At 30.3% G+C, this 24,778-nt stretch overlaps 1 protein-coding gene, 1 long non-coding RNA gene and 1 pseudogene across 3 annotated transcripts; 1 reads left to right on the forward strand and 2 right to left on the reverse strand.

Moving 5' to 3' along the window:
• Positions 1-1,998: 1,998 nt before the first annotated feature.
• LOC124914420 (probable galacturonosyltransferase 9) lies at positions 1,999-4,973 on the reverse strand. The gene is made up of 3 exons (XM_047454962.1): positions 4,605-4,973; positions 3,128-4,330; positions 1,999-2,602 (listed from the first exon to the last, which is right to left on the reverse strand). Exons 1-3 carry the CDS (start codon positions 4,764-4,766, stop codon positions 2,327-2,329), a joined length of 1,641 nt encoding a protein of 546 aa, XP_047310918.1. The 5' UTR covers positions 4,767-4,973; the 3' UTR covers positions 1,999-2,326.
• A 231-nt stretch (positions 4,974-5,204) lies between these two features.
• LOC124914254 lies at positions 5,205-16,250 on the forward strand. Of its 2 annotated transcripts, none has more exons than XR_007096811.1 (4): positions 5,205-5,322; positions 9,121-9,246; positions 9,992-10,040; positions 14,198-14,883. It is a non-coding gene; the product is annotated as an uncharacterized LOC124914254 (long non-coding RNA). The 2 variants fall into 2 exon arrangements; XR_007096810.1 differs by lacking the exon at positions 5,205-5,322 and adding an exon at positions 16,074-16,250 and having other exon boundaries at positions 9,088-9,246; positions 14,198-14,246.
• On the reverse strand, positions 6,536-7,388 carry LOC124914253 (annotated as a pseudogene).
• Positions 16,251-24,778: the final 8,528 nt, after the last annotated feature.

Consider the following 24,778-nt stretch of genomic DNA (forward strand, 5'->3'; position numbering starts at 1 on the left):
CACACAATTATTTTTTTATAAACTCTTCAATCAATTCCACAAATTTTAAAATATCTGAAAACATTAACGATGTCAGCCAAATACGAACTTAAATACATCGAATTCTTAATTATTTTCTAGCCAAATAATTAATAAAAAAGATAGTATAGACTCGTTCTATAGTCGTCTCAATATAAACCTACACCAATTATACCGAAAGACTCAAGTATTACTCATTTGAAAAAATATTAAACTCACAGAAAAACAAATATCAACTGAAAACACACTAGAATAATTTAACAAATATTTTATAATAATAATAACAACACACATGAAGGCCATAAATAAACCATTTTAATTACCTTATCAATGTTTTTTACATCTTTAAGAACTTCAAATGGGTTAATTGGATTCTACCATTATAGATAGCTTCACCTATACAAAAACATGACATCTGATTTGTTAATTCTTTCTTTTTAGTACAAGTGATACTAACTTAATGAATATAGATTTTGTAAATCACTTCATGTCTTGTTGATATATGGAATATTAATCTTAATATAAATGAGTGAAATAAAATTTAAAAATATTTATATTTCACATTGTAATAACAAATAATATATATTTTTCTCTTTTTAATACTTAAATAATTCTCATATATATCATATTATATTAGTTTTTTAAAAAAAAAGTTACTTTTAAAGAAAATGGGCAATAGACTTACACTTACCGATGATTTTTAATGAAGAAAAAGTATATATATTGAAAGACACAAGCCGTGCAATAAGTACCTTTCTTTTTGTGAAAAAGATGTACATGATTAACGTGAAATATTAACAATGAGTATAATAATAATAATAGGTCACATTTTTTTTAATAACATCGTGATAATATTATGAATAAGGAAATCGGAAAACAGAGTCAGACAGAGTTAGTGAAAAGTACTTGTGGAGGTACTTTTGTCTACATATAAAATGCCAAAATGGTGTTAGGATTAACGTTGAAAATCAACGTCATCATCTTCTTTAGTGGGGAGCAATCCCCTCATTCCATGCCTTCCACTATCATTAATTGATTGAACACAAATTATACTCTCTTTATTTAATTTCATTTTTCTATTCAAAATTTTACATAAAATTATATTTACGCTTGTTCAATACCATCAAAGTTTGTACTCATTTTTCAATAAATTTATCATGATTCCATTTATAACCTAAACTAGTCTATCACTTTAAGAAATGTCAATATATAGTCATAATTGAATCAATAAAAATCATGTTACAAGTAAGTTATAGTAAAGTGAATAATTATGATCTCCTAGCAAACATATATAGGCAGGCATAGGTATATTTAAGTTCTACAGAAGTGTGAAAATGAAAATTGCTTGGTTGGTGATGCGGCGGCTCGAATATTCCATACAAAGGATTTTCTAAATTAGATTACCTTTTAAATATGCTGCATGCTTTTGTTTTATAGATTGACCCACAGACCACGGTATTTTATTATCAAAACAACAAACCAAACACAATCAAAACTTTATTACTATTTAATAATAATGGGTAGATAAAATCAAGTGGCAAGTACAATTATTTCCATTAGCACCTTATTTTTTTTTCTGCAAGTGAATATTGGGTTAGTAGATGTGACCACTCGTTTACGCAATAAACATTTAGGTCGTTTTGAAGAAAAAAAATATATCCATTTTAATTGGGTGGGGCAATAAGTTTTTGCACAATGGAAACAAAATCATCATAATTGGTGGAAAAAACCGCTAACACTAATTCCTCGACGGATGAGTTAATGTTGTTGCTAATATCATACAAGTTCTGCAAAAGATTAGCACCAAGACTAAGTTAAGTCTTTAAATAAGACAAATAAATCAGTTCACACAGCCTCATAAGTAGAAACCATGAAGTTAAAAAAAACTAAGAGAATTTTGGGGGAAAAGAATGTTTTGATTTAAATATATAAAAAAAAAATCTGAAATAAAATACTACTGTTAAAATGTGAACCTATAAATAACTAAAATAAGCCACTATATATATCACCAACCAGAGTGGTGGATCATACAAAAAGAATTAATCCTGACGTGTACATAAATCTGATAAAAATATATAATGAACTTCAGCTTAGGAGGATCGATCAATCAACTAATCTAAACGCACTAACGAGGGGCACAAAAGAATGGGATGAGCTTTCCAACCGATGACAGGACAGAACAGACTTCGCCCTGAAGCGTAACAACAACAACAACTAAATGGGGGGAATACTGTGAAATTATTGAAGCACATGCCTGCTGTGTGTATTAATTACCTCACTGGGGGTGGTTTGACAGAAATTCCCTCAACTATAGACCAAAATTGCACATCTGAACAAATTCCATTTCATAGTCAACGTATTTGATCCATAGGTTCTTGTACTGGTTAAGAGCAATGTCTAGCCATGGTTTCATGTTTCCGTTGTAGTGGATCACAGCAGCATTGTTAATCTCATCCATGCTTACACTTGGGTTATACCCAAGTCCCATCACATGCCATGATTTCTCCAAAGATTTTGTTGTTGAGTAGAACGTAAGCAGCCCTGGTGGCAGCGTCCCTGATTCCCATAGACTCTCATCCTCATTCTGATATAGTAAACAAAACACCCAACTTAGCAATCTTCTCTTGTATCAATCAGAACTTAGGCCTTGTTTTGATGTAATAGTATATTTGGATTTAACTAAATCAACCACTGTCTCATTATCAATCACTCATTTCATCCAATCATACAAATCATTAACTAAAACACCCTAAATTAGTCATTTCACCCAAATAAACTAAGGCCTTGTTCGACCTTGGGTTATTTGGATAACGAGTAGGTTATTGAAAAATTTGGTTATTTGGGTAACAAGACATTAAGGGTATGTATAAAAGTATAGTGATAAGATATTTGAAAATGAAAAGAAATAGAGGGTGTTTTGATAGATGATTAGAATGATGTGACTGATAAGATGAAAATGAATAATGGGTTATTTTCAGATCAAAGAAAGGCCAAAATAAATCACTTTTTACATCTAACAAGATTTCTTAATTTTATTTTCTTTTTGCAAAAACCCAAGATCAAACAAGCTTTTGAAAGATAATAAAAAAAGAAAAGAAGAGAAGCTTACTTGATTCTGCCAATAGTGATACTTTTCAGTTAATTTTTCACTTCTCCACGCATCAAGGTCAAACATGTTCACTCCGAAAGCCCAAGCACAAGCCTTGGGATTAAACTTTTGCTTAATAAGAGGGTGAGAGAAGTTCAAATATTGGGAATATCTATGGAAGGACCCAAAGCAAGTCTCCACAGCACCATTCACTCTCCCATCCATATCGATTTTCCATAATGCTGTTAAATCCTTCTGAACCACAACGTCATCTTCAAGGAACAAGATGCGGTTAAGTTTCGGATACATCTCTGGCAAGTAAAACCTGAGGTGATGTAACATTGATAAGTATTTGGGACCCATAAATTTCATGGTGTTTGCATCCTTGGATGTACTTTTAGCCTTGTTGGCATGTTCATCCTGTCGTAATACTGGCACATAAGTAGGGGTCAAAAATGTGAAATCCTCAACAGCTTTTATCTCAATATGTGCACCCTTTTCAACAGGCCTCCTCTTAAACCAAACCTTCATTGCAGCAAGAATCATCCTATCTGTGACAACATGGAATACATGTTTGGAAGGATCAAGTGCATTCTTAACCACTGAATTCACCACCACAGAAACTGCAATCACATTATCTGAAAAAATTGCATAATGGTACAAAGTAGGATCCTCAAATTCAGCTGCTGGTTCATCGTCTTTGTACTTTTCTGGATGTGCAATTCTTTCTTCCATGAGTCGCATAGAGAGACAATGCAAACCTTTTGGGGTTGATTTGGCAGCAATTAAGTGGGCAAATGCACCATTCTTTTTTGCCTTAATGAGTAACTCATTAACTGCAAATATAGTGTCTTTAAGCTTCTGGATCTTTAACTGATTGTCATAAGATTCTTTAGATTCAACAATCATCAACCTGGCAGTTTTAATTTTGTCCTTCACTTCTTTCTCAAACTGCCGCAATAAATCCTCATCCACAGGTCCATCAGGTTCCAATAATGATTTACGATTCTGCCTCAGCTGAAGTTCCACTAAGTTCTTTGCCAAGTCTTCAAACATGCGAAGTTGCCGGGATATCTCAATCTTGAGTTTCCTCGCATAAGCACCGTATGCATTCACAAGTGCAATATGATCGTTTGCCTGTTTGTGAATTAAATCTAACCTAGTCTTTAAAGGATCTGACTGCAATGCCATAAACGTCCTCTGCACATAGGCGTTCCCTGTTGTCTGCATAACATATTCAAATAACAAGCTCCCAATAATCAATCTTTAATTATGCTACCAAATACCACTAGTAAGTGTGTTATGCCACTACAGCGCAGATATTTAGCTACGATAATGTTCATCGACAGTTCACTGCATTAAGATACTCTCTAATTGATGCAATGAACGGTAAGAGAGATCCACTACAATTGTAGTTCTAAACGCTCGTTCTATTTGATCAGGATCATACATACACAGCATAAAAGACATTGAATAATTAAGACAGAGAAAAACTTACGGAATCGTAATTGGCGGGAGGGCCTGGGGTAAATAAGACTGAAAGAGTGGCGAGGAAGAGGAGAGTGAACACGGCGGAGATGAAGATCCGGTAGGAGAAGAAGTTGCGGAGAGCGCCACCGGATCCTCCGCCGCCCCGGCCGCCGCGGGCTGCAACCGCCATTGAATGGGATCTGGCCGGGAACTTGATGAAATCGGATTAGGATCGTCTATAGAAATTGGTAATGTTGATTGTTGATGAAATCGGATTAGGATCGTCTATAGAATCTGAGTGTGTAAAAACCCAAAGTTGAAGAAGATCTGAGGAAAATCGTGGGGTAGGGTTAGCGGAAGAAGTGAGGGTCTGATGATCTGATGATGATGATGATGGTGATTGAGCCGTCCCGCGTCGGTGCATTATTCAATTCATATTATTATCTACTTAATTACATTTTAAACTAAAGATATTAATTATTAACTGTTTATAACCCTAATTAATACAGAAATTACGGGGATTATATGTAAATAATAAAACTAATTAGAATCTTAACTAACTCCCCGTTTATTTTGACTGAATAGAAAAAATAATAATGAAATTAATTGCCCGCGCGTAACGCGGTGAGTCTGCTTCGTTCATATTCTCCTGAACCTGATGATGGATCCATCAGTTATGGCGGGCTTTGGAATGGAGTCTCTCTCTCATTCAATGTTCATCTTCTTCTGCATTTCGTGTGACGACGGTAACGAATTTCCATTAATATATCCTCTCCTTTTTCTTTGAGTTTTGATCGTATTGCATTAAGCAAGAGTAATTGAAGGATTCGATTTAATTCAACAGTAATTGTGCATTAGAGTGTAGATATTTTCGAAACAGGTGAGGTTTATCTGGAATATCTCATTGAATAATGATGCTAGTCTAGATTACTTTACGAATTTCCATTAATATATCCTCTCCTTTTTCTTTGAGTTTTGATCGTATTGCATTATGCAAGAGTAATTGAAGGATTCGATTTAATTCAACAGTAATTGTGCATTAGAGTGTAGATATTCTCGAAACAGGTCAGGTTTATCTGGAATATCTCATTGAATAATGATGCAAGTCTAGACTACTTTACGAATTTCCAATGAAAGCCTAAAGCGATTAGGGTGAACATCTTTTGTTTTTCCTGTTCAAAGCACCATTTAAATGTGATAAGTATATGAGTTGTAGGTTATTGTTAGGGTTGTGATTTGTGAAAGGTCCTACAAGCAATGTTTCGAGAAAGTTCATAGTGAATACCGTTCCTTGCTGCAAAGAACGGATATAATGGGAACAGTAAGTAGTTCTTCCAAAGAATCGATATAATGTCTTCTGAATGATATGATCATTCTTTAAAAAAAAAAAGTCCTGTTAGTGGAGAAAAAAGAGAAATGAACAATGATGCAACAAAAGTAGAATAGTGAATGATACCTCATTTTTGCAGTTAAAAGTAACAGTGAAGTCTGTTCTAAGAAGCAAAGAGATAAAGCTCTACAAGAATAGGAAAGATAGGCATGGCTGGTAAAACTACAGTTCAATTTCCTACTTGATTCATTAGGGTAATAATAATCAGAAATATTTCTGCATCAATTAAAGTAGGTAGACGTCATGTTTTGGGGGTAATCTCAGTATGTCATAGAAATCCTCCAAAAACTAGAAACAATAGTTGGGATAATTGTGGATAGCCTTTATATCATGTGCTTCTCCTTATATGGAAACTTCTGTACTACACCATATCCATATGTATCTCTTTTGTCAAATCATGAACAAAGTGTTATGGCCAAGTAGTTAAGTTAAAACAAAGTTATGGTCTTCCAAGTTCTATCTGTAGCAGCATGTATTGGGAGTTTTTCTTCCATTTGAGTAATAATGGTCATCTGCCCTTCTTCTTTTGACTGTTTTCTTCTCTACCAAATTAATTTGCCTCATGGCTCTTCAACAACATGATTGATCAAATTCAACACATATCCTCTACAGCCAAATGGTTAAAACCGGAATTAAGATCTACGAATAAGTACATCTTGAATACATGTTATTACGATATCCCCTAATGTGGAAGAAAGATCTCATTTAGATCATGTTGAAAATAGATCACCTAAGAAGTTAATGTAGGCTTCTTCCGAGAAAAGCAAATCTGAAACATGCATTTGACTGGAATGAGGATTCAACTCTTAGGTAAGTCTGTGTTGCCGGTGATATCATCCAGGTCATGCAGCGTAGGGCAAGAGCTGTTCAGCTGCATGTCAGTGAGCATCTGGCGGAGTTCTGAAGTTTCCTCCTTGAGTTGGGAATTCTCTTGAAGGACCTTATTATGGCTTTCTGACATGTGGTTCAATTTGTCAACAAGTTGGTGATTCTCAGTCCTCAGCCAAAGCACCTGTGACCAGAGCTCATCCAGGTGCTTCTGCTTTCTCATGCGTGATCGGCGTGCTGACTCTCTGTTAGATATCATTCTTCTCTGCTTCCGATCATTGATGAGATTCATCTGTTGTTCATCTGTATCATCTGACGAGTTGTTACTCAAGCATGCCATCTGTGTTTTGAAATCGTGAACTTGAGGAGCAATCTGGAGATGATACAAAGGATTGGAGAATCTGTTAACCTGAATTGTGTATGCATTGTTTTGGCTCAAACTAAAATCAGTTGCATACTGATCATCTGCACACTGATTTATATGACTACTACCAATATACTGGGGCTCTGTAAAATCACTTGGTTGCATGGTTTCAATGAGAGGTCTATAGATTTTTATCTGTTGAGATGGGAAGGAGTAGAATGAAGTCGGCATTAATTGATTTAAGGCTGAAAGGAAGTTCAGAGAGGAGGAGGTAATTTATAGGACCAAAAAAGTCATAATGGCCCCATTTTTGTGTCATGAATCATGATGATGGAAATTCCTTAAAAGCCAGACTCTTAAAATATGATGTTGACACGCTCGCCGTTTAATAGCCTAACAAGCTATAAGCACATGAAAATGGCAACATGAATATATATTTTAAGCTTTTTCCAATGCCTTCCATATGTTTGGATGTCCATGGCATGGAAATATGCATCATCCATGAGGAAACTGTACATTGTGGGTGCTCATTTTTCCATGAAAATTGCTGACTTGAGATAGAAGAGAGAAAAAAGGAAGGGAAGAAATGATATAGTGGACTGTATAATAATTTAGGCGCAGGAATGTGTTGGGGAAGAAAACAAAGCAAATGGAGGTTCAAGTAGTCATGTTAAAGTTTAGCTATAATTACCAATCCTTAACCCATCTGAATAATGTTCTACCCAACAATCCTTTCCTGGAAACTGATCTATTGGAATGAGAAGGAAGAATGCTGGTAAAGGCAAACCTTTACTGTTAGTGGAAAGGATTATTTTACTAATTAATGACTCACTCAACCTTTTCTGGTAGTGGATACTTGTTAATTTTTCTAACCTTCTGATAATGACAATCCCCAGTTAAATCTTAAATCAATGCTTAATTACCAATTACTGTAAAAACGTACTTATGACCGTTTTGTCATCTAGCATCGACTGTCAAGACTAAATGGGAAATTATTTGTTTATTCAAACACCTTCTTTTGGAATAATGAGAGCAGCACTTAGATTTGTCTTTTTAATCAAATGCTGTTACTTTTTCTGAGTGAAATAATCTCATGAAACATATTTTACACGATTATGCTATTCTCAGTGTGTTTTTAGCTATACACAGTTCATTCTCAAATTTGTTACCTTGTTTCATTATTTAGCCTGGTGAAACTTCATTGAGCTATAAAATCAGCATGAGGATTGGAAACTGTTACTAACCAAAATTGGGATTGCAGAATTGAGAGAAAGGGAAAAGACCTAGAAAATTTGGAGACTATACTTGGATGATATTTATTCATATTTATTAAGCATAATGTCATCAATGGACTAGGACCTTATTTATAGAATTAAAACCTAATCATCATGAAAATCAAATTCTAAGAAATATTTCAAAAGACTAACATAATTATCCTAACCACTAAAATAAATATAATTATCTAATACTTCTAACTAACAAACCATGTATCATCACATGATTAAACTTTTGAACTGGTGAGTGTAAATCAAGTTACTTATGTTGTTCTTTTGGCTTTAAGGTACTCACTATACATTAAAGTCTAGGATGTTGTAGGAAAATATAAATGTTTTATTATTTATTTATTTTGTAGGAAAATATAAACGTTTTTTTATAAACGTTGTTAAACAGATTCTACATAAAATTGATTGTTACCCTTTTGGTAAAGTTTCTGGTTTTTTGTTAAGATCCTGTTGGTATTTTACTACTGCAAAGGATAGATTTTCCAAAAATAAATGTTGTGTTCAACATATCATGAATTTATTAGTATTTTTCCTTACACAATGTCTTTTTGAAAGAAAAAATACACTGGGTAAGGAATAGTACTAATCCATACCCAATGTATTAACCGAACAAACCAGTTAAATTAATCTATAGCCTATTTAGAATTATTACTGAACATTGACAAAAGGGTTTGCTCAGTTTCAGAAATCCTACTGGAATAAAACACATCAACAGGTGGGATGCGAAGGATGCTAAAGATATAAATACTAACAAGCAAAAAAACTTATGTTCTGCATCCAGGACCAGAATCATCTTATGAACAAGGTAAATTATTTTTCCTTGATGTCAGGTACTCTTTAGCCATAAGGGTGATCAACAATATCATAAAACAGATATGGACTCGTCTTTTCTGTCATGTCTTCAACTTGTTTTTCCCTGGTTTCTTTCTAGTGTTGTGTACTTTTTCATTTCTCTTTCTCTGAAGTGCTTTTCCCCATATATGGATACTCAGAGAATAAAGCAGTTGAATCTGTAGATCTTCATGTCTCCATGTACTCTGTACTTGTAAACTTGCAGTCCGTAGACAACAGTACTTTTTTGTTAACAGTGCCTCTAATTTATATATATATATATATATATATATATTTTAATTAAAAAAGTTAGCACGAGTCCCATATACTATTAGCTGGTTTTTTTGTTTACTGATTTTTGTTTTCCCCTTCCCACATGCTTTCCTTCTTCTATTGAAAAGTTGACAATTTTTTATAGAAATAAAAGCTGAAATTTTTATATTCCAGAAGAAGTGAATCATGTTGGAGGTGAGTACTGGTACTATTAGAATTGCAAAATAAGCATGATTATTATGTTCAGTGCTCAGTGCGTAGTTTGGAATGGTATCTGAGTGGGAATGTTATCTATAAACTATCTATAGTTACGTTTTGTGCATAGTTTTTGGAAATATGATATTCTTCAGAAACTCCTAGAGGAGGATTGTTATGTAGTTTGGGAAAATACTTGAGATGTTTTCCAATCTAAGAAAATTCTTGATTCTAGCTTGTTCATTTTGAAGGATGGGATATGGGTGGACAAAATCAGAAAAGTGATCTTATTGTTGAAAGGTCAGTCTAAATTCTCTCAATAACTTAAATATCTTATCTTCTAGACTATTCCAACATATTTCTTGCGATGCCTTAGTTACTTGAATCATTTGGACATGATTCCACTTTTATCCAAAAATACATTACTAAAAGCCCTTCATTTACCAATTGGTTTACTGTTTGAGGTATACATAGTTACACAAAGCTTAAATTGCTTTTCCAGATCTTTAGGTGACAAGTCATGCTTTGGTGCTTTTTTTAAAAGAAATTCAAAATTCATGTTTTGCTTAATTGGAATGAACTCTTGCACCATGGGGCATTATCCAGATGGTCATTTTAGGTTGTTCAAATCCTTGAATAGTGCAAATGCTTTCCAAAAGCTATTGTGTTTATCCGCTTAACTTAAAGGAAGTTGTTTTCGTAACGTAACTATAACAATTGTGATGAAACACTTTTTTTTCAGTATGCACATATAAGAATTCATTGAATGCAATAGAAATCTGAAACAAGTGGACAAGTGGATAAGTTTTTTACCAAAACTAGAGGTATATGATTGATATAGTAAGCCTCATAAATCTGCAATAGCATTTTACAGATTTTTTCTTGTTCCTGTTTATCTGAAGATAAATGTTCTTACATGACAGTTTTATTAGAGAATATTTCAAACAATAAATAATTTATGAATGACAAATGATTTTAAATATCTAATAGATCTGGCATTTTCTTATGCATAATCCTAACAAGTAGAAAATACCTAAGAGACATGAAACATGAGAATATGTTTTATTTAATGTTTTTTAAATAAGGTCAATTTCTTTATAAAAGTGCCAAAAAAGTGACAAAGAAACCTTACAAGCAAAGGAAATTAACAAAATGACACAAGCAATTGGACAACAAAAATTCAACTAGAAAGCAAAATCATTTTCCAAGGCTTTCAATTATATCCCGAGGACACAAAGGAATTTTGTCTTCAAACAAGACAATAACTAGTGTTCCTTTCATTCCATAAGATCCACCATATTGTATGGTGTACTAATTCTTATTGAGATGAATCCCCTACTCTAATCCATACAAAGCTCCCAAAACGAGTAAGGCATAACCCAACTAAGTTTGAAAAGGCTTAATTTGAATTAGTCTTATCTTTATTATGGACATGGATAGGAAGCACAATGAATGGATGGTAAGGCCTCTCTTTTGAACTTTACTGATCAACCATTTTTTTTTTTGAGAACGATCAACCATTTTGACCCCAAGAGAAAGAAGAAAAACTTACTCAAGCATTATTATGATATAATTTTTTGTTCTCATTCTTTGATCATCAGATGTCAAAAAGCAATATGATTGAACAACCCATGTCACCCACCTGATCCCCCAACATATGGCATGCAAATCTCCTTTTTCTTTACCAATTCACGCCCGTATCTATTTGCATTTCATTTGACACCCATCCTACCTAGTGCTCCTCTCTCTAGCAAATACAAACATCCTTATAATCCATATTAATATATACATGATAGCAAGGTAATCGGATGAATGTATTTGGTCAAACACAAGAAAGCCGAGCCCAGTGGGTTATGTCTAGCATAGGACACTGCTGCCCTTAGACAAAATGACATTAACCACATATATACTATGTTTTGATCTGCTGATTAATATATATTCTTTTTTAATCTCTGAAAATGTTACGCATTTCATAGTTGAGAGCTGACATCTTCGATTAGATAGTAAATGAAGACACGATATGATTTATTTATTTATAGAAAACAGTATAGACTGGGGTAGGAGACAAAATAAAAATGGTTCGATTGATTTGGTGCTGCTCTTAAAAAATTTAGAAACGGAGCGCACTAACAAGCGTGCGTGGGCGCCCCTCGTGACGTGTTGCACCATTTCTCATGCAATTGGTCGTCATCTTGTCTCCCCTGTCAATTCTATCTACCTGAGGAGCCCCTAAAGGCGGGCGCATACTCTCTCTCTCTCACACACACACACACACGTATCATTCATGGCCATGGGGCTCTGAATTTGGTGGTACTGGTCGGTCGTACCATTCATGCCCCCACTAAGCCAATATGCTCTCCAAAAGTAGATAAGGTACACAGCGACATACATTAAACAATTGTGTTCAAATCCAATATATAGTCTTGTAATTTTATTATTATACAAGAAATAGAGTTTAAAGTCTTACTGGATTTTGAAACATCTTTAGGAGTTGGGTCTAGTATGGATTTCGATGAGATGTCTTTAATAAATTTATAAATATATATATCTAATTTATCTCATCTAGAAAGTGTTATCTCGTCCAAACCTATACCCATATCCAACTCTTAAGAAAAGTGTTTCCAAATAAGTCTAGAAAAACAAATGGAATTCCAGTGTAAAAGAAGAGAAGAAAACAGTTGATCATGAATCTCTCTAATTTTCCCAGCAAAAAAAAATGTTTTTAATATATGTTCCTCACTTTGTAGCATACAAGATGAGTCAAGTGAACCAAACATTTGTTCACGCAAAATGTGTATTGTCCTACAGAAAAGAGGAACAAGTATTCAAATGGGCAATAACTTCTTCTTTCTTTTTTTACGTCTTAACGTCATTTCATTAAAAAAAAAAAAAAAAATCTATATGAGTTTGGAAATTAAGGCAAAACAAACACTTGTCTTAATTTAAATAAAATTAAAGACAACCAAATGAATAAACGGATTACAACAAATTAGATGAGACTTAGGCCATTTTGAAAGTATTTAAACGAGTGACTTCCTCATAAGCAATGTTCCATCTTTGACATATCAACCAATTTCTTTCACAAGTCAGAATACACTTCCACATTCGAATGAGTGAGTTTCCATAGAAAATAATAGACCTCCAAACTTGCTCAACCTTATTTCGAAGTCTAGAAAAAGCACTTGCATTCCGCTCCATCCAAATGTGATAGACAAGAGTAGCAAAGCAACACTTAAAGACATTTGAAGCGAAATCATTACCCTTTGCCTTGATGAGAGCTAATTCTGTAACTTCTTCTAATTGTTCTAAGAAGAAACTCAATTACATGGAATATCAATAGTTTCTTCTTCTTTTGTTGTAAGAAGAAACTCAATTAAATATAATGTCAATAGTAATGATATAAAAAAAAAACTGTGTTTAGTCCATTGACATAAAAAGTGACAGACTCAAAATTGCCATTTATTTCACGCTGCTGAAGTAGACGTAGATGATAGGACCAAGAACTTAAAATAGTTACCCTTTTTTATCTTTATGGGATGAAAGGTCGACCCATATCCCTTAACTGGCTAGGCTCCTGTTATTGTTCTCCTTGGTAAGTTTTACATGATTTTCCTACTTGTTGAACAAAAACTTACACACCCTATTGAACCAATTAGATCATTTCTCTAACATAATAATTAATGTTTACCCTTCGGATCATGAGGTCACAAGATCCAAAAGATTGGCTTAGAGTGGATAAACTCCATCACCACCTCACATCATCTCTTACTTTAACTTTTGCTTTCCTTCTTTCTTTGTCATTTAAAATTAGACCCCTATTGCCAATTTCTAAGTTGCATGATGACATCTTTCATATATGACTTTTTTTTTGTTGAAATGCACGTAACTTAGTTTTATTGGCATGAACAGTGATCTCTTTAGGGAACTTTTTTACTTGCACGCATTGCCATGTTTGTTCATATATCAATTTTCTTTCTCTAATAATAGAAAAGGGCAAAATGTGATTTTTATATTTGCGTGATTATTTTATTTAGGGGCATCTTTTTGCCATTGTAAATCCTGTTAGTTATTAGCTACTTGCCATTGTAAATATTGTTAGTTATTAGCTACTTGCCATTAGATAGTCTTGTTATAATGACTCCATCAACATAGCAATAGGTATATCCTTTAATTCTTCTAATCCCACAAATAGCTAGGTTAATAAATTCAACGATCTTTCTGCTCGTGGATCATGTTATCGGTATTACTTTCCCTGTGTACTTATTTCAAATTCAAGGTCTTGATTCCCTTTACTCTGTCAAAGTTGTTTCCAGCCGTAACAACTCAATATCAAAGACAAAGAGGCCTTTCTTCTGTTTATTTCAATTATTTGTTTCAATATCATCCACTCATAAAGAAGGTTTTTATTTGTTTAGAACAAATAGCTGCAAATTCATTTGTTTTCATCTGATTTAAAGTTGCAGGACGTCACCCACCATCAATTAATTATGGTTGCTGTTGTAAGAGGTAGGTTTCAATCAATTCCATCCTATTCCTTATCTGATCATTTCTTTAGTTGAAGACTCATACATTAAGATTAATTTTTTATTTTATTTTTTCGATCGATGGGCTTAATGGCGTGTGGTACATAGATCGATCTCAGGACCACAGAACTGTGATTAGACTACGTATGTCACCTTATAATTAACAATAGTTAAGAATACCAACTAAATAGTTATGTTGCGACTCTGTGGACCTAACAAATTATAATTAAGGAGATTAGGATGATAAAGTAGTGTTGGAGATCATGGTCTTTCACGTTGATGGCGGGACAGAAAAACTATCAAGTCATAATATATATAGATTAGACCGTGTTTTAAGTCTAAGACATGAATTCAAAATTTTGATATGGTTATTTTATCCCCCTCACAAACAAGTTTTTGAAATTTATCTGACTTGATTTCCCCATCTCAGTCAAAGTAAAGTAATAAGTGGTCCTTAATATTTCTTTAAGGTGGGGAGGAGGGGAAAGAAGTTTTTTAAGCCAGCTTTAGTTTTCAATACACAAATGATTGAAGCAATAATAGCTCAGTCCCCACAAGCTTTCCCAAAAGAAAGTCTAAATAAAAGGATTGATGGACGACTATGTGGAAAATATGTTGGGGAGGTAGTCCCTACCAAAAGAGCCGTGCCCACAAGGTCAGTCTCTTGATAGAGGTAATTGGAGGAAGAAAGTGCTTTTTCTTTGGTTGCCACTTCTTCTTCTTCTTCTGCAGCAGCAGCACTAATAAAAATAAAAAAGGAGTCTTCTAACTCCAATAACAAATTAATGCTCATGATCACACAACATAAAATAAGCTAGTTGAAAACAACTACTACTTTGTTTAATTGAATTTTTATGTAGTCACTGTCAATCATTTTCTCTTCTTATCACTAATTAGTGAGATAAAAGGAATTCAAAAGTTTCTTACCCAAGCACTTCCAACATCATACTTTCATTATTTATTTATTTTTTTATAGCAGGGTTATGTCTAATGCATGTATGATAAGTTAGGTGAGATATATATCCCTCATTTAGCATTCCAAACATGTTGTGACCATGTTGAGGAAAATGGTAATGTAGAGCAAAACATACAAAATAAACTATTTATATGTCGGAGGGACTTTTTAGACTCTAGTTATTTTTCCTAAACATAGATAAGATGTCAATATTGTCATATACCCTCACACGTGCCTCTAGCATGTGGGGTCGAGATGTTAGAATTGTTATCAGGTTTGGGCTTGACAACATAACAGAGTATCATTTGGGACACCCTAATCAAGGTAGACTGGGACTAACAACATATATGATGTCCCTTTTGAGACTAATGAAGAGTGTGATGAAGTTGAAGCAAGAATTCTTGTGGGGCTAGTCTGAATAGTCATTCACCCACCTAGTGAACTGAAAGAGTGAAACTGACATAGATATAACAGTAGTTTGGGGATTAGGGACCTTGTGATCTTTCACATGACACTTCTTTCTAAATAGTGTCGTATCCTCGTAGGTTCTCCGAAGAGGGGAACGCCATATGACTATATGAGCCTCCCTCATTCGGGAAAAGTACGAGTTAGATTGGTTAGCCAGATCATTCTTATTAGTTTCATATATACCACTTTCTCTAAACTTACAAGTAACTAACTTCAGCCCAATAACATGAGACTACTATGTTAACTATTTGTATGTTATTGGACTGCAGTTAGTTTCTAACTTATATTTTGATTTTTGAGATGGGTTGTGGTGACCCTTGTTTGTTGTTTAATGTTCATGTCTATAACTTATATCACTTGTGTGTAAGTGTCTTGTATGTGTTACAGTTAATATAAGAATCTAATAAGGTGGTCAACAAAGTGCCATGACACGAACACCATCTCTTGAATCCCAATGAGATTCAAAATATATATTAATGATAAAAGACAACCAGTTTGTCACGTGTCCATAATGGAGATATTGAAGTGGGAGATGTTTCTAATTACTTTTGTACTAATTGACAATTATCACAGGTGTTCTGAAAGGCTCTTCTGATAGAGAGACGGTAACTGTTTTAAATTATTTGATTTAAATTATTTGATCAAAAGAGGAGTTCTAGAATAGTTTTGGACGGTGAATCTCATGTTTATTTGTTAAAACTTGCGGTAGAATTAATCTTGATTGTTTCTTCATGTGGTGATTTTATTTATTTATTTTCATCATAGATTTGTGGTCCTCCTAGAAGTAATTTCTATAATTGAAAATTTTCTAATTATTAGCACGACAGTGTGAGAATATAAAATGAAGTGATTCAGATTTTGTCATTGTCACAATATTTCTCATGTTTAGCTACTTTTTAATATATTAATAATTGTTTTTAAAATAATGATACCGAAATTAGAACGTGAATAGTTATTATTTATTCTCTTCTTTTTTCTCTTTCCTTTTTTTTTTACTTATTAATAATTTTTAATTTCTCATCACTTTTAAATTTTTATCTAATATTTCTCATTTTTTCATTTCTCAGAACTTTTCCAACCGTCCATCTTCCCATCAATGCAGCTATTATTAACATATTTTTCTATTGAGGTAACCTTTAGTTTTATTTTGGGTAATAATATGGTTCATCTTTAAACAATAATAACATGTATTTCACTTTTTAATAAATTTATGTGAATAAACTATTTTGAAAGAAAGGAAGAAATGATACACATGAGAGGTCATGATAAAAGAGGTTAATACTTCTGAAATTGGAATAATATTTTTATCTGAAGAAGTATGTTATCTTTATAAATCTTATGCATAGAATGTTGTTTTCAAATTAAGTGGTAAAAAATAAAAATGGAGATGATACACTAAAAGTTGTAACAAAGTATCCCGGTTAAGAAATGTATACCTAGACCTTCGATTAAGACAAATTGTAAAACAAAGATTAATGTTGTTATTTAGAATGATACAAATTTTATAATAAATGATGTATACCATAAACATAATCCTAGGTTAAGTTCAGAAATACGACATTTTAGATGTAATAAAGTATTGGATTTAACTATAAAAAAAAATTATAATTAAATGATGAAGCTGAAATAATAGTAAGGAAAAAATTTCAATCATTTGTAGTTGACGCTAGAAGTATGATAATATCTTATTCAATTATAGAAACCGTAAAAGTTATATTTGTTGAGGTTAGAAAATGGAGATGCTGAAATTTTAAGTGTTTATTTTTGTCGCATACAAAGTAGAAACTCAATTTTTTTTTCTACGCACTTCATTTAGATGAGAATTTTGGTTTAGCAATATTTTTTTGAACAAATGCAAGATCAAGAGCTATATAAGATTGTTTTTTTAATGTTGTTACTTTTGATACAACCATTTGACTAATAATTATGACATGTTTTTCGCTTCATTTTTTTGAGTGAAATATCATGGTTAATCTAGTACTTGGATTTGGACTACTACAGTGAAGACACGTTAGCATTCATAAAGTTGTTAAAAACTTTGTTGATATTTATGTTTTAGAGATATTCCAAATAAAATAGTCACATACCAATATCTTTCAATTGCAGAGGTATTTTCAAATTTTTCTCACCATTATATACTAAAAACATAAAGGGTGATAAAAATTTGGAAATATCTTTGCAATTGTCATGATTATTGCATTTGAACACGTCCAAACCTAGATATTAACAAAATTTTGAACAAGCATATGAATGTTTATGTATTTCACAAGATAATAGTTCACATCCAAATAAAATAGACTGACACTAATGATTCATTCTAACCAATGGAGTGAAAGGTATGTCATAACTATTAGTTAAGTAAGTTGTATAAAAAATAATTGTATTGAAAAAATAATCATATGCAGCTCTTGATTTTGAATCTGTCTAAAAAAATATTATTAATCCGAGATTCACCATCTAAATAAAGCACGAAAAAAAATTGAGTTCATATTTTACATGCGACAAAAATAAGCACTTAAGGCTTCAACATCTCTATCCTTAACTCAACAAATTCGGTTGACAGAATATCATAGTCTTTAGCCTCAACTACAGAGGATTGTGAAAACTTTTATTTAATGTTATTTCATCTTTATAATTTAGATGTAATCTTCTCTTGGTAGCTAAATCTAATATTTTATTACATTTCGTAATTAATATTAATCTTAATTTTACAATTTGTCTTAATCGAAGGTTTAGAGTGTAGTATATTTCTTGACCTATATACTTTGTTACAACTTTTAACACATTCAACAACAAAAAAATATTTTTTGTTTTCTATCGTTTCTATTTTTACCGCTTAATTTGAAAATATTGAAACCAACATTTTACGCATAAAATTTATAAGAATCGCGTATTTCATTTTCGGATGAATGTCATTCCAATTTCATGAAGATTGACCTCTTTTAAGCTTATCGAAACCCTTTTAAAGTTGGCGAAGATGGACTTGAGCATCGTTGTTATTCTCCCCTCATGTGTATCCTTTATTCAGTCTTTTATAATAACCTAAATTTATTAAAAAAATCAAAAAATGGAATTATTGTTTAAAGATTGAACCATATTATTGCACAAAATAATATTAGAATGTTTCACTAAAACAATATGTTGATAATCGTTGCGTTGAGAAATTTTAGATGGAAAGAAAATTATTCTACAACTCTTATAAATATTAAAAAAAAAAATATGAATAACTCAAAAAAAATATAACTGTTAATATATGTATAAATAATGGTTTTGGATTGTTTTTATTAAGAATAATTATTAATATAAATGTGTTCAAATATGAATAGATATGGATAAAAATGGGAAAAAGTAAGTATAATAATTATGTTTTTTCTATAAAAAAAAAACCTATAATTTTTTTTTGTCTAGTTATGATTATAATATTTTCCTAAGCCAAACAAGGTCATGATAAACGGATTGAAGTGATAAGTGGTGTTCATGTTGTAGATCATTTTTAATACGACATTCGCAATCAGTTAATTGAATCATGATATTGTTTATATTATATTTCGTTATGCTAATATTTTTATTTATATTAAAAATTATTTAATCAAACTAATTTATAAATAAACAAAATAGTCTAATTAAAAATTATAATTCTTAATATCATCATTCAAATATAAAAATTAGTAAAAAAAAATAAAATTATAAATATGAATAAGGAGGTTCAATTTTAACTTTGAATTATGTCTTCACAGCCAAAAAATAATAAAAGAAAATTTATTATTGTATGTTTTTGTATTTTCTAAAATGTAAAAGAACACTCGTGGGCTACTTGATGTGTATTATGGGCTGAGTTCTATGGCTTGGGCCTTGAAGTTGACAAAGTGAAGTTGGTTGGTGGATTTTAATTGGGCTGTTGAACACTGGAGTGGACCGAGAGCGACCCATTGTTATTAAATTGGATAATATGCATAAATTAATCATGACCAAATTAAAAATAAAATAAAATAAATGAGGATAAAAGAAATGGGTGGTCCAATTGATTGATCGTGGCGCAGCGTCCCAAACGGTCATTTTCGACGACTATGACATAACGCAATATTAAAAATGTAAATAAATATACACAAACTTCTCAATTGGTGGGCCAATCGTTGTCTGATACGTGTGACTAAAATTAGCAATGAAAATATATTTTATAGCTGATAAATTTGACCCTAAATATAATTTAACTAAACTTTCTCATACTTAATTATTTTTATTTTTATTTTAACTTGGCTTTGTTCGGATTAAAAACTCTATAATTGAAAAAAAAAAATTATCATTTATAATTTTATTGAGGTGATAATTATTTTTAGTAAAAAGATTTTAAATATTGATATATATAAATAAAATAAAAAATAATAATTTAAAATAAAAAATATTTTAGTATTTTTTGTTAATGAAATTAGTGATATAATTATTTAGAAGTGATTAATTAAAAATTTTATTTTGTTTGAATTTTTGTATAATCTAAAGAGAAGAGGAACTTAGAAAGTTGAAGTAAAATCAAACTACTCGTATCATAAATAATTAAATAAAAAAGAAAAAAGACAATCAAAATTGACAAATTGAACATCTGTAAAGAGTTTTATTATTTGAGTGTTTGGTTTATATATATATATATATATTTGTTTATTTATTTATTTATTGACATTTTAAAAGAATTGAAGTATCATTTATGTAATGAATATGACAACTTCTTATTACAAGATATTTAAAATTATATATTCAAAATTATATTTGATTTAACATATCTAGTAAGTAGTATCGAGACATCTAAGAGAAAAATAAAAAATTATTCTTAAAATAAAAGATAAGAATAATTTTTTATTTTTCTCTTAGACACCTTAATACTATGTACCGTTACTAGATATGTTAAATCAAATATAATTTTGAATATCTTGTAATAGAAAGTTGTCGTATTCATTACATAAAAGATACTTTAACTCTTTTAAAATGTCAATAAATAAATAAATATATATATATATATATAAACCAAACACTCAAATAAATATAATAAGCTTGTAATATTGTTAAGTTAATTATATATTTATATTAACACATAGTGACCTATAAATCAAATTTTGTTGAGCTAATAATTTTTTATTTTTTTTTTACTTTTGGTACCCTTGTGAGAGGTCTTCCTTTCTTCTTCCTGAAATTTATTGGTTACTATTTTTTGGCCTTACCATAGGTCGGCCTGAACATATCATTTGTTGATAAAATGAGACTAGACTTTTTTAAAATGATTTTTATAACTTTGTTTGTTCTTCACTCATACGCAGCATATTTCTTTCCTTGATTCTTCAACCCTTTCTTTCTCCCTTCAAAGCTCAAAACCCACATATTCTTCCTCTTAAACATGATTATTATTCTGGTAATGTTGGAAATTGATTAATGTTATTGGAATATGAACTTTATTGATTGAAATATTAGACATTGAAAGGCGTTGACTTAAGGGCCCATTTAGAAATACCTCTGGTCTAAAGTTGGAATTGTGTTTGGTTTGTTGAGAAATGATAAATATTTTAGGATAAGTTTTGAGTTTTGATTGATATTAATAGTGTAATTGGATGAGATAGAAATATTTATCGATTTGTTTAATGAAATTATTAAAATATAAAAATCATGACTTTCATTGTTTTTTTATAAGGCTATTATATATATATTAACTTTTATTTATCTATAGTTTAAATAAAATTTTAAATTTATTTGTAAATTTATAAATATAAAAAATTAGGAGGTATTCTCTCCCTTCACCCTTCTCTTATTTTATTATTATGTGATGTTGTGTCATGTGTTTTATTTTATTTATTATGCGGGTTTGTGTCATGTATTGTTTATTTATTTATTTTATTATGTGGTGTTGTGTCATGTGTTTTTATTTTATTTATTATGTGGGTTTGGGTCATGTATTTTTTATTTTTTATTTTTTATTATGTGGTGTTGTGTCATATGTGTTATTTAAACAATAACAAACTTATCATAATAAACCAACTTTCTTCTTCTGTTTTCTTATCGCCCTTTTTTTATATTATGTTGTGACGTGTCATGAGTGTTTTTTTTATTCTATGGAGAATGAATAGAGAAGTAACCTTTTAACTAATTAGATTTAAGATTTAGGAGTTTATATGAAATAAATAAAAGGTCAATGAGAACGAGAAGATAATAAAAGAATGATGTTGAAGAAAACGGGTATCATTTTGTGATTTGAGTAAGAGATGACAATTGGTACCTTACTCGTTGGGTAGTCGTCGGGTAGTGAAGTACTTATCCTCGAACCTGATTTTTATTTTATTACTTAACTCTAATTCCGAACCCGACGGGTATTTCTATTTGTATCTCCATTCCCGATTCGTCGAGTGCCCAATCCCCAACAGGTATCCATTACCCGATAAAAATATTAATTTATATTTATTGTTTTCTAAATATTAAAAATATAAATAAAAATATTACTTATTTGTATCGCTATATTGTATAAGTTTAACAAAAATATAATAAATTTGTTGTTATTATTATTTGAAGTTCAACAAAAAACTATAAAGAAGTTGAATGAATGTTAAACTTGAAAATAAAATGTGAATGGTGAGTAGAGAGATAAAATATTTTATTATTAAATAAATGAAAGATTAAGGGTTTGTTTGAGGAAAGAGTTTTTTTGGGTTTTATCTGGTTTTATCTTAAAAACTCTTATTCAATCAAAACTAGAAAAAAAATAGTTTTTAAAATTTGAAGACTAATTTATTTTTTAACTTTATAGGATATGGTGTAGGTGAGAGAATGATGGCTTAGAGAGAGTGATAAAATTAGAGGATAGTTTTGGTATTTAAATGATAAAATTATTTGATTTGATGATTGATAAGATGTTTGAGTTTTGAGATAAAAACTGAGTTTTATCTCAAAAACTCTTTCATCAAACTAGGCCTAAGAGTTATGTGAAAAAAATTGAAATTATGATAAAGTGAAGTGTGGGTATGAGTAAATAAATAATATATTTATTCTAAATTTATAATCATTGTAATGACGACGGGCTATTTGAAAAAACATTTTAAACTTTAACAAATAAATATATATATTTCGGGTATCGGGTTTGGGTTTCACACACTCTCCATCTTCGACCCAAAACCTAATCAGGTAATTATTTTTACTCCTAATTCTCGACCCCAATTTTAAATACCCGAACTCAAACTCAACCATCAAGTACCTACGAGTATCGAGTATACGGGTACCCATTGTCATCGTTAGATTAAATCCTGCTAATTTTACTGGTACCCATTGTCATCGTTAGATTAAATCCTGCTAATTTTAAGTAATAAGTTAAAAATATATATTAACAACGTTTAAAAAAAAAAATCTTTTAAGTCATTTTTCAAATTTAAAACAAAATTCAAATAAATAAAATAAATATTTTTATAATTACTTAAATGGTTATATCAAAAATATTTTTATAAAAATAACATTTTGTCACAATTATTATACTAAATATTTTCGAGAATGGTCAAAAATAAAAATTATTTAGATAGAATATTTTTTAAATAACAAAACAAAATTTTACATAAAATTTGAGATTATGAAATATTTTTTTGTCAAACCATTTAAAAATAATAATAATTGAGGTTTTAAGATTCAATTAAATCCTTAATAGTTTGTCGGTCAACCCATCTAATATTGGACTTAAAACATCCCGAATAGATGTTGCAATACCATATACATGTTGCAACATTAAAAAGTAATAAATTCAACTTCATAATAAAAAGTAGTTAAAAGTGAAATCAATTAAAAAAGTCTTTGTCATTTGTAAGTTAATTCAAAGTTTTGGACTCTATGAATTTGCTTTTTGTTATCTAATCTCATTAATTAAATATAACAATTAAATTAAAATGACAAGGAATGAAGATGAATTGCATGTTTAATTTTCTTTTCATATTTTAACTTTTTTTTAAATTAATTATTTAAAAAAATAATAATTGATGATAATTTTAAGGATGTAAGGATTTTTTTTATATAAACATTTAAAAATTATTAATATATAATAATAAAATAAAAAATAATAATTTAAAACAAAAACTATTTTAGTATTTTAATTAATAAAATAAATTTTAGTCTTGTTCGGATTATGGTTTTTAAAAAACTAAAGGGAGAAAAAAATAATGATCGGTGATGATTTTGAGAATGTGATGATTATTTTTAATAAAAATGACTTAAAAATTGTTATATATAAATAAAATTAAAAATTAAAAATTAAAATAAAGGATATTTTAGTATTTTGATTAATGAAATGAGTGATGTAATTGTTGAAAAGCGATTAATTGAAAAAAATTAAAAACATCCATCCCTATGTAAGGAATAAAAGAGAGAAATGATATTTTTTATTTTGATTATTCAAATAACCAAAATATTTTTTTATATCATAGTTTTTCTAAAAAAAAAAGTCCTGTTTAATAATTTGAAAGGAATAATTTGAGTGTTTATTGAAGAAAATTTCCTTATTTTTTTTTACTATTAGATTTTTTTAAATAATTTTAATATTTTAATAAATAAAAAGAGTGATTATATAAATTAAAAAAAAAAACTCTCTTAACAAAAAAAAAAAGGATAAATTTAATCCAATATTTTAAAATTGGTATCTTAAGTTATTTAAATAACCTAAAATCTAATATGGTGTTACGTATTTCATTTTCTAACCAATATTAAAATATTATTATTTTTTATCATTGTATTAATACTATTTTTATTATTTTTTTAAATAAGTAAATTATTTCTTCAAAATTATATGATAATTACTCCATTTTTTTTACTAACCTAAATCCTGAATTTGAAGAACCTAGTGTATTGTTAGACTTGTGAATTTTATTTTTCAGTATTTTATGTATGCAGCCAACCAAAGACGGTCCCGCAAATGCTGGCTCTCTTGTCTGGGATCATCAAATCCATATTCCTCACCAGAAATATAGACGCCTCTCTGCTATTCTCCATATAATAATAATAATAACACTTTGTCGTGATCTTCTTGTCCTCGCAGTAAAGATATTGAATCCAAATTCATAAATTCACTCTCTTCTTCGTCGATT

The sequence above is a fragment of the Impatiens glandulifera genome, chromosome 9, assembly GCF_907164915.1.
Source record: "Impatiens glandulifera chromosome 9, dImpGla2.1, whole genome shotgun sequence".
NCBI lineage: Eukaryota > Viridiplantae > Streptophyta > Magnoliopsida > Ericales > Balsaminaceae > Impatiens > Impatiens glandulifera.

Coding starts and splice junctions, on each gene's coding strand:
- LOC124914420 (XM_047454962.1), bottom strand. CDS start 4,766: ATGGCGGTTGCAGCCCGCGGCGGCCGGGGCGGCGGAGGATCCGGTGGC. Junction 4,331..4,604: donor CTCCCGCCAATTACGATTCC/GTAAGTTTTTCT, acceptor TATGTTATGCAG/ACAACAGGGAACGCCTATGT. Junction 2,603..3,127: donor ATCACTATTGGCAGAATCAA/GTAAGCTTCTCT, acceptor TTACTATATCAG/AATGAGGATGAGAGTCTATG.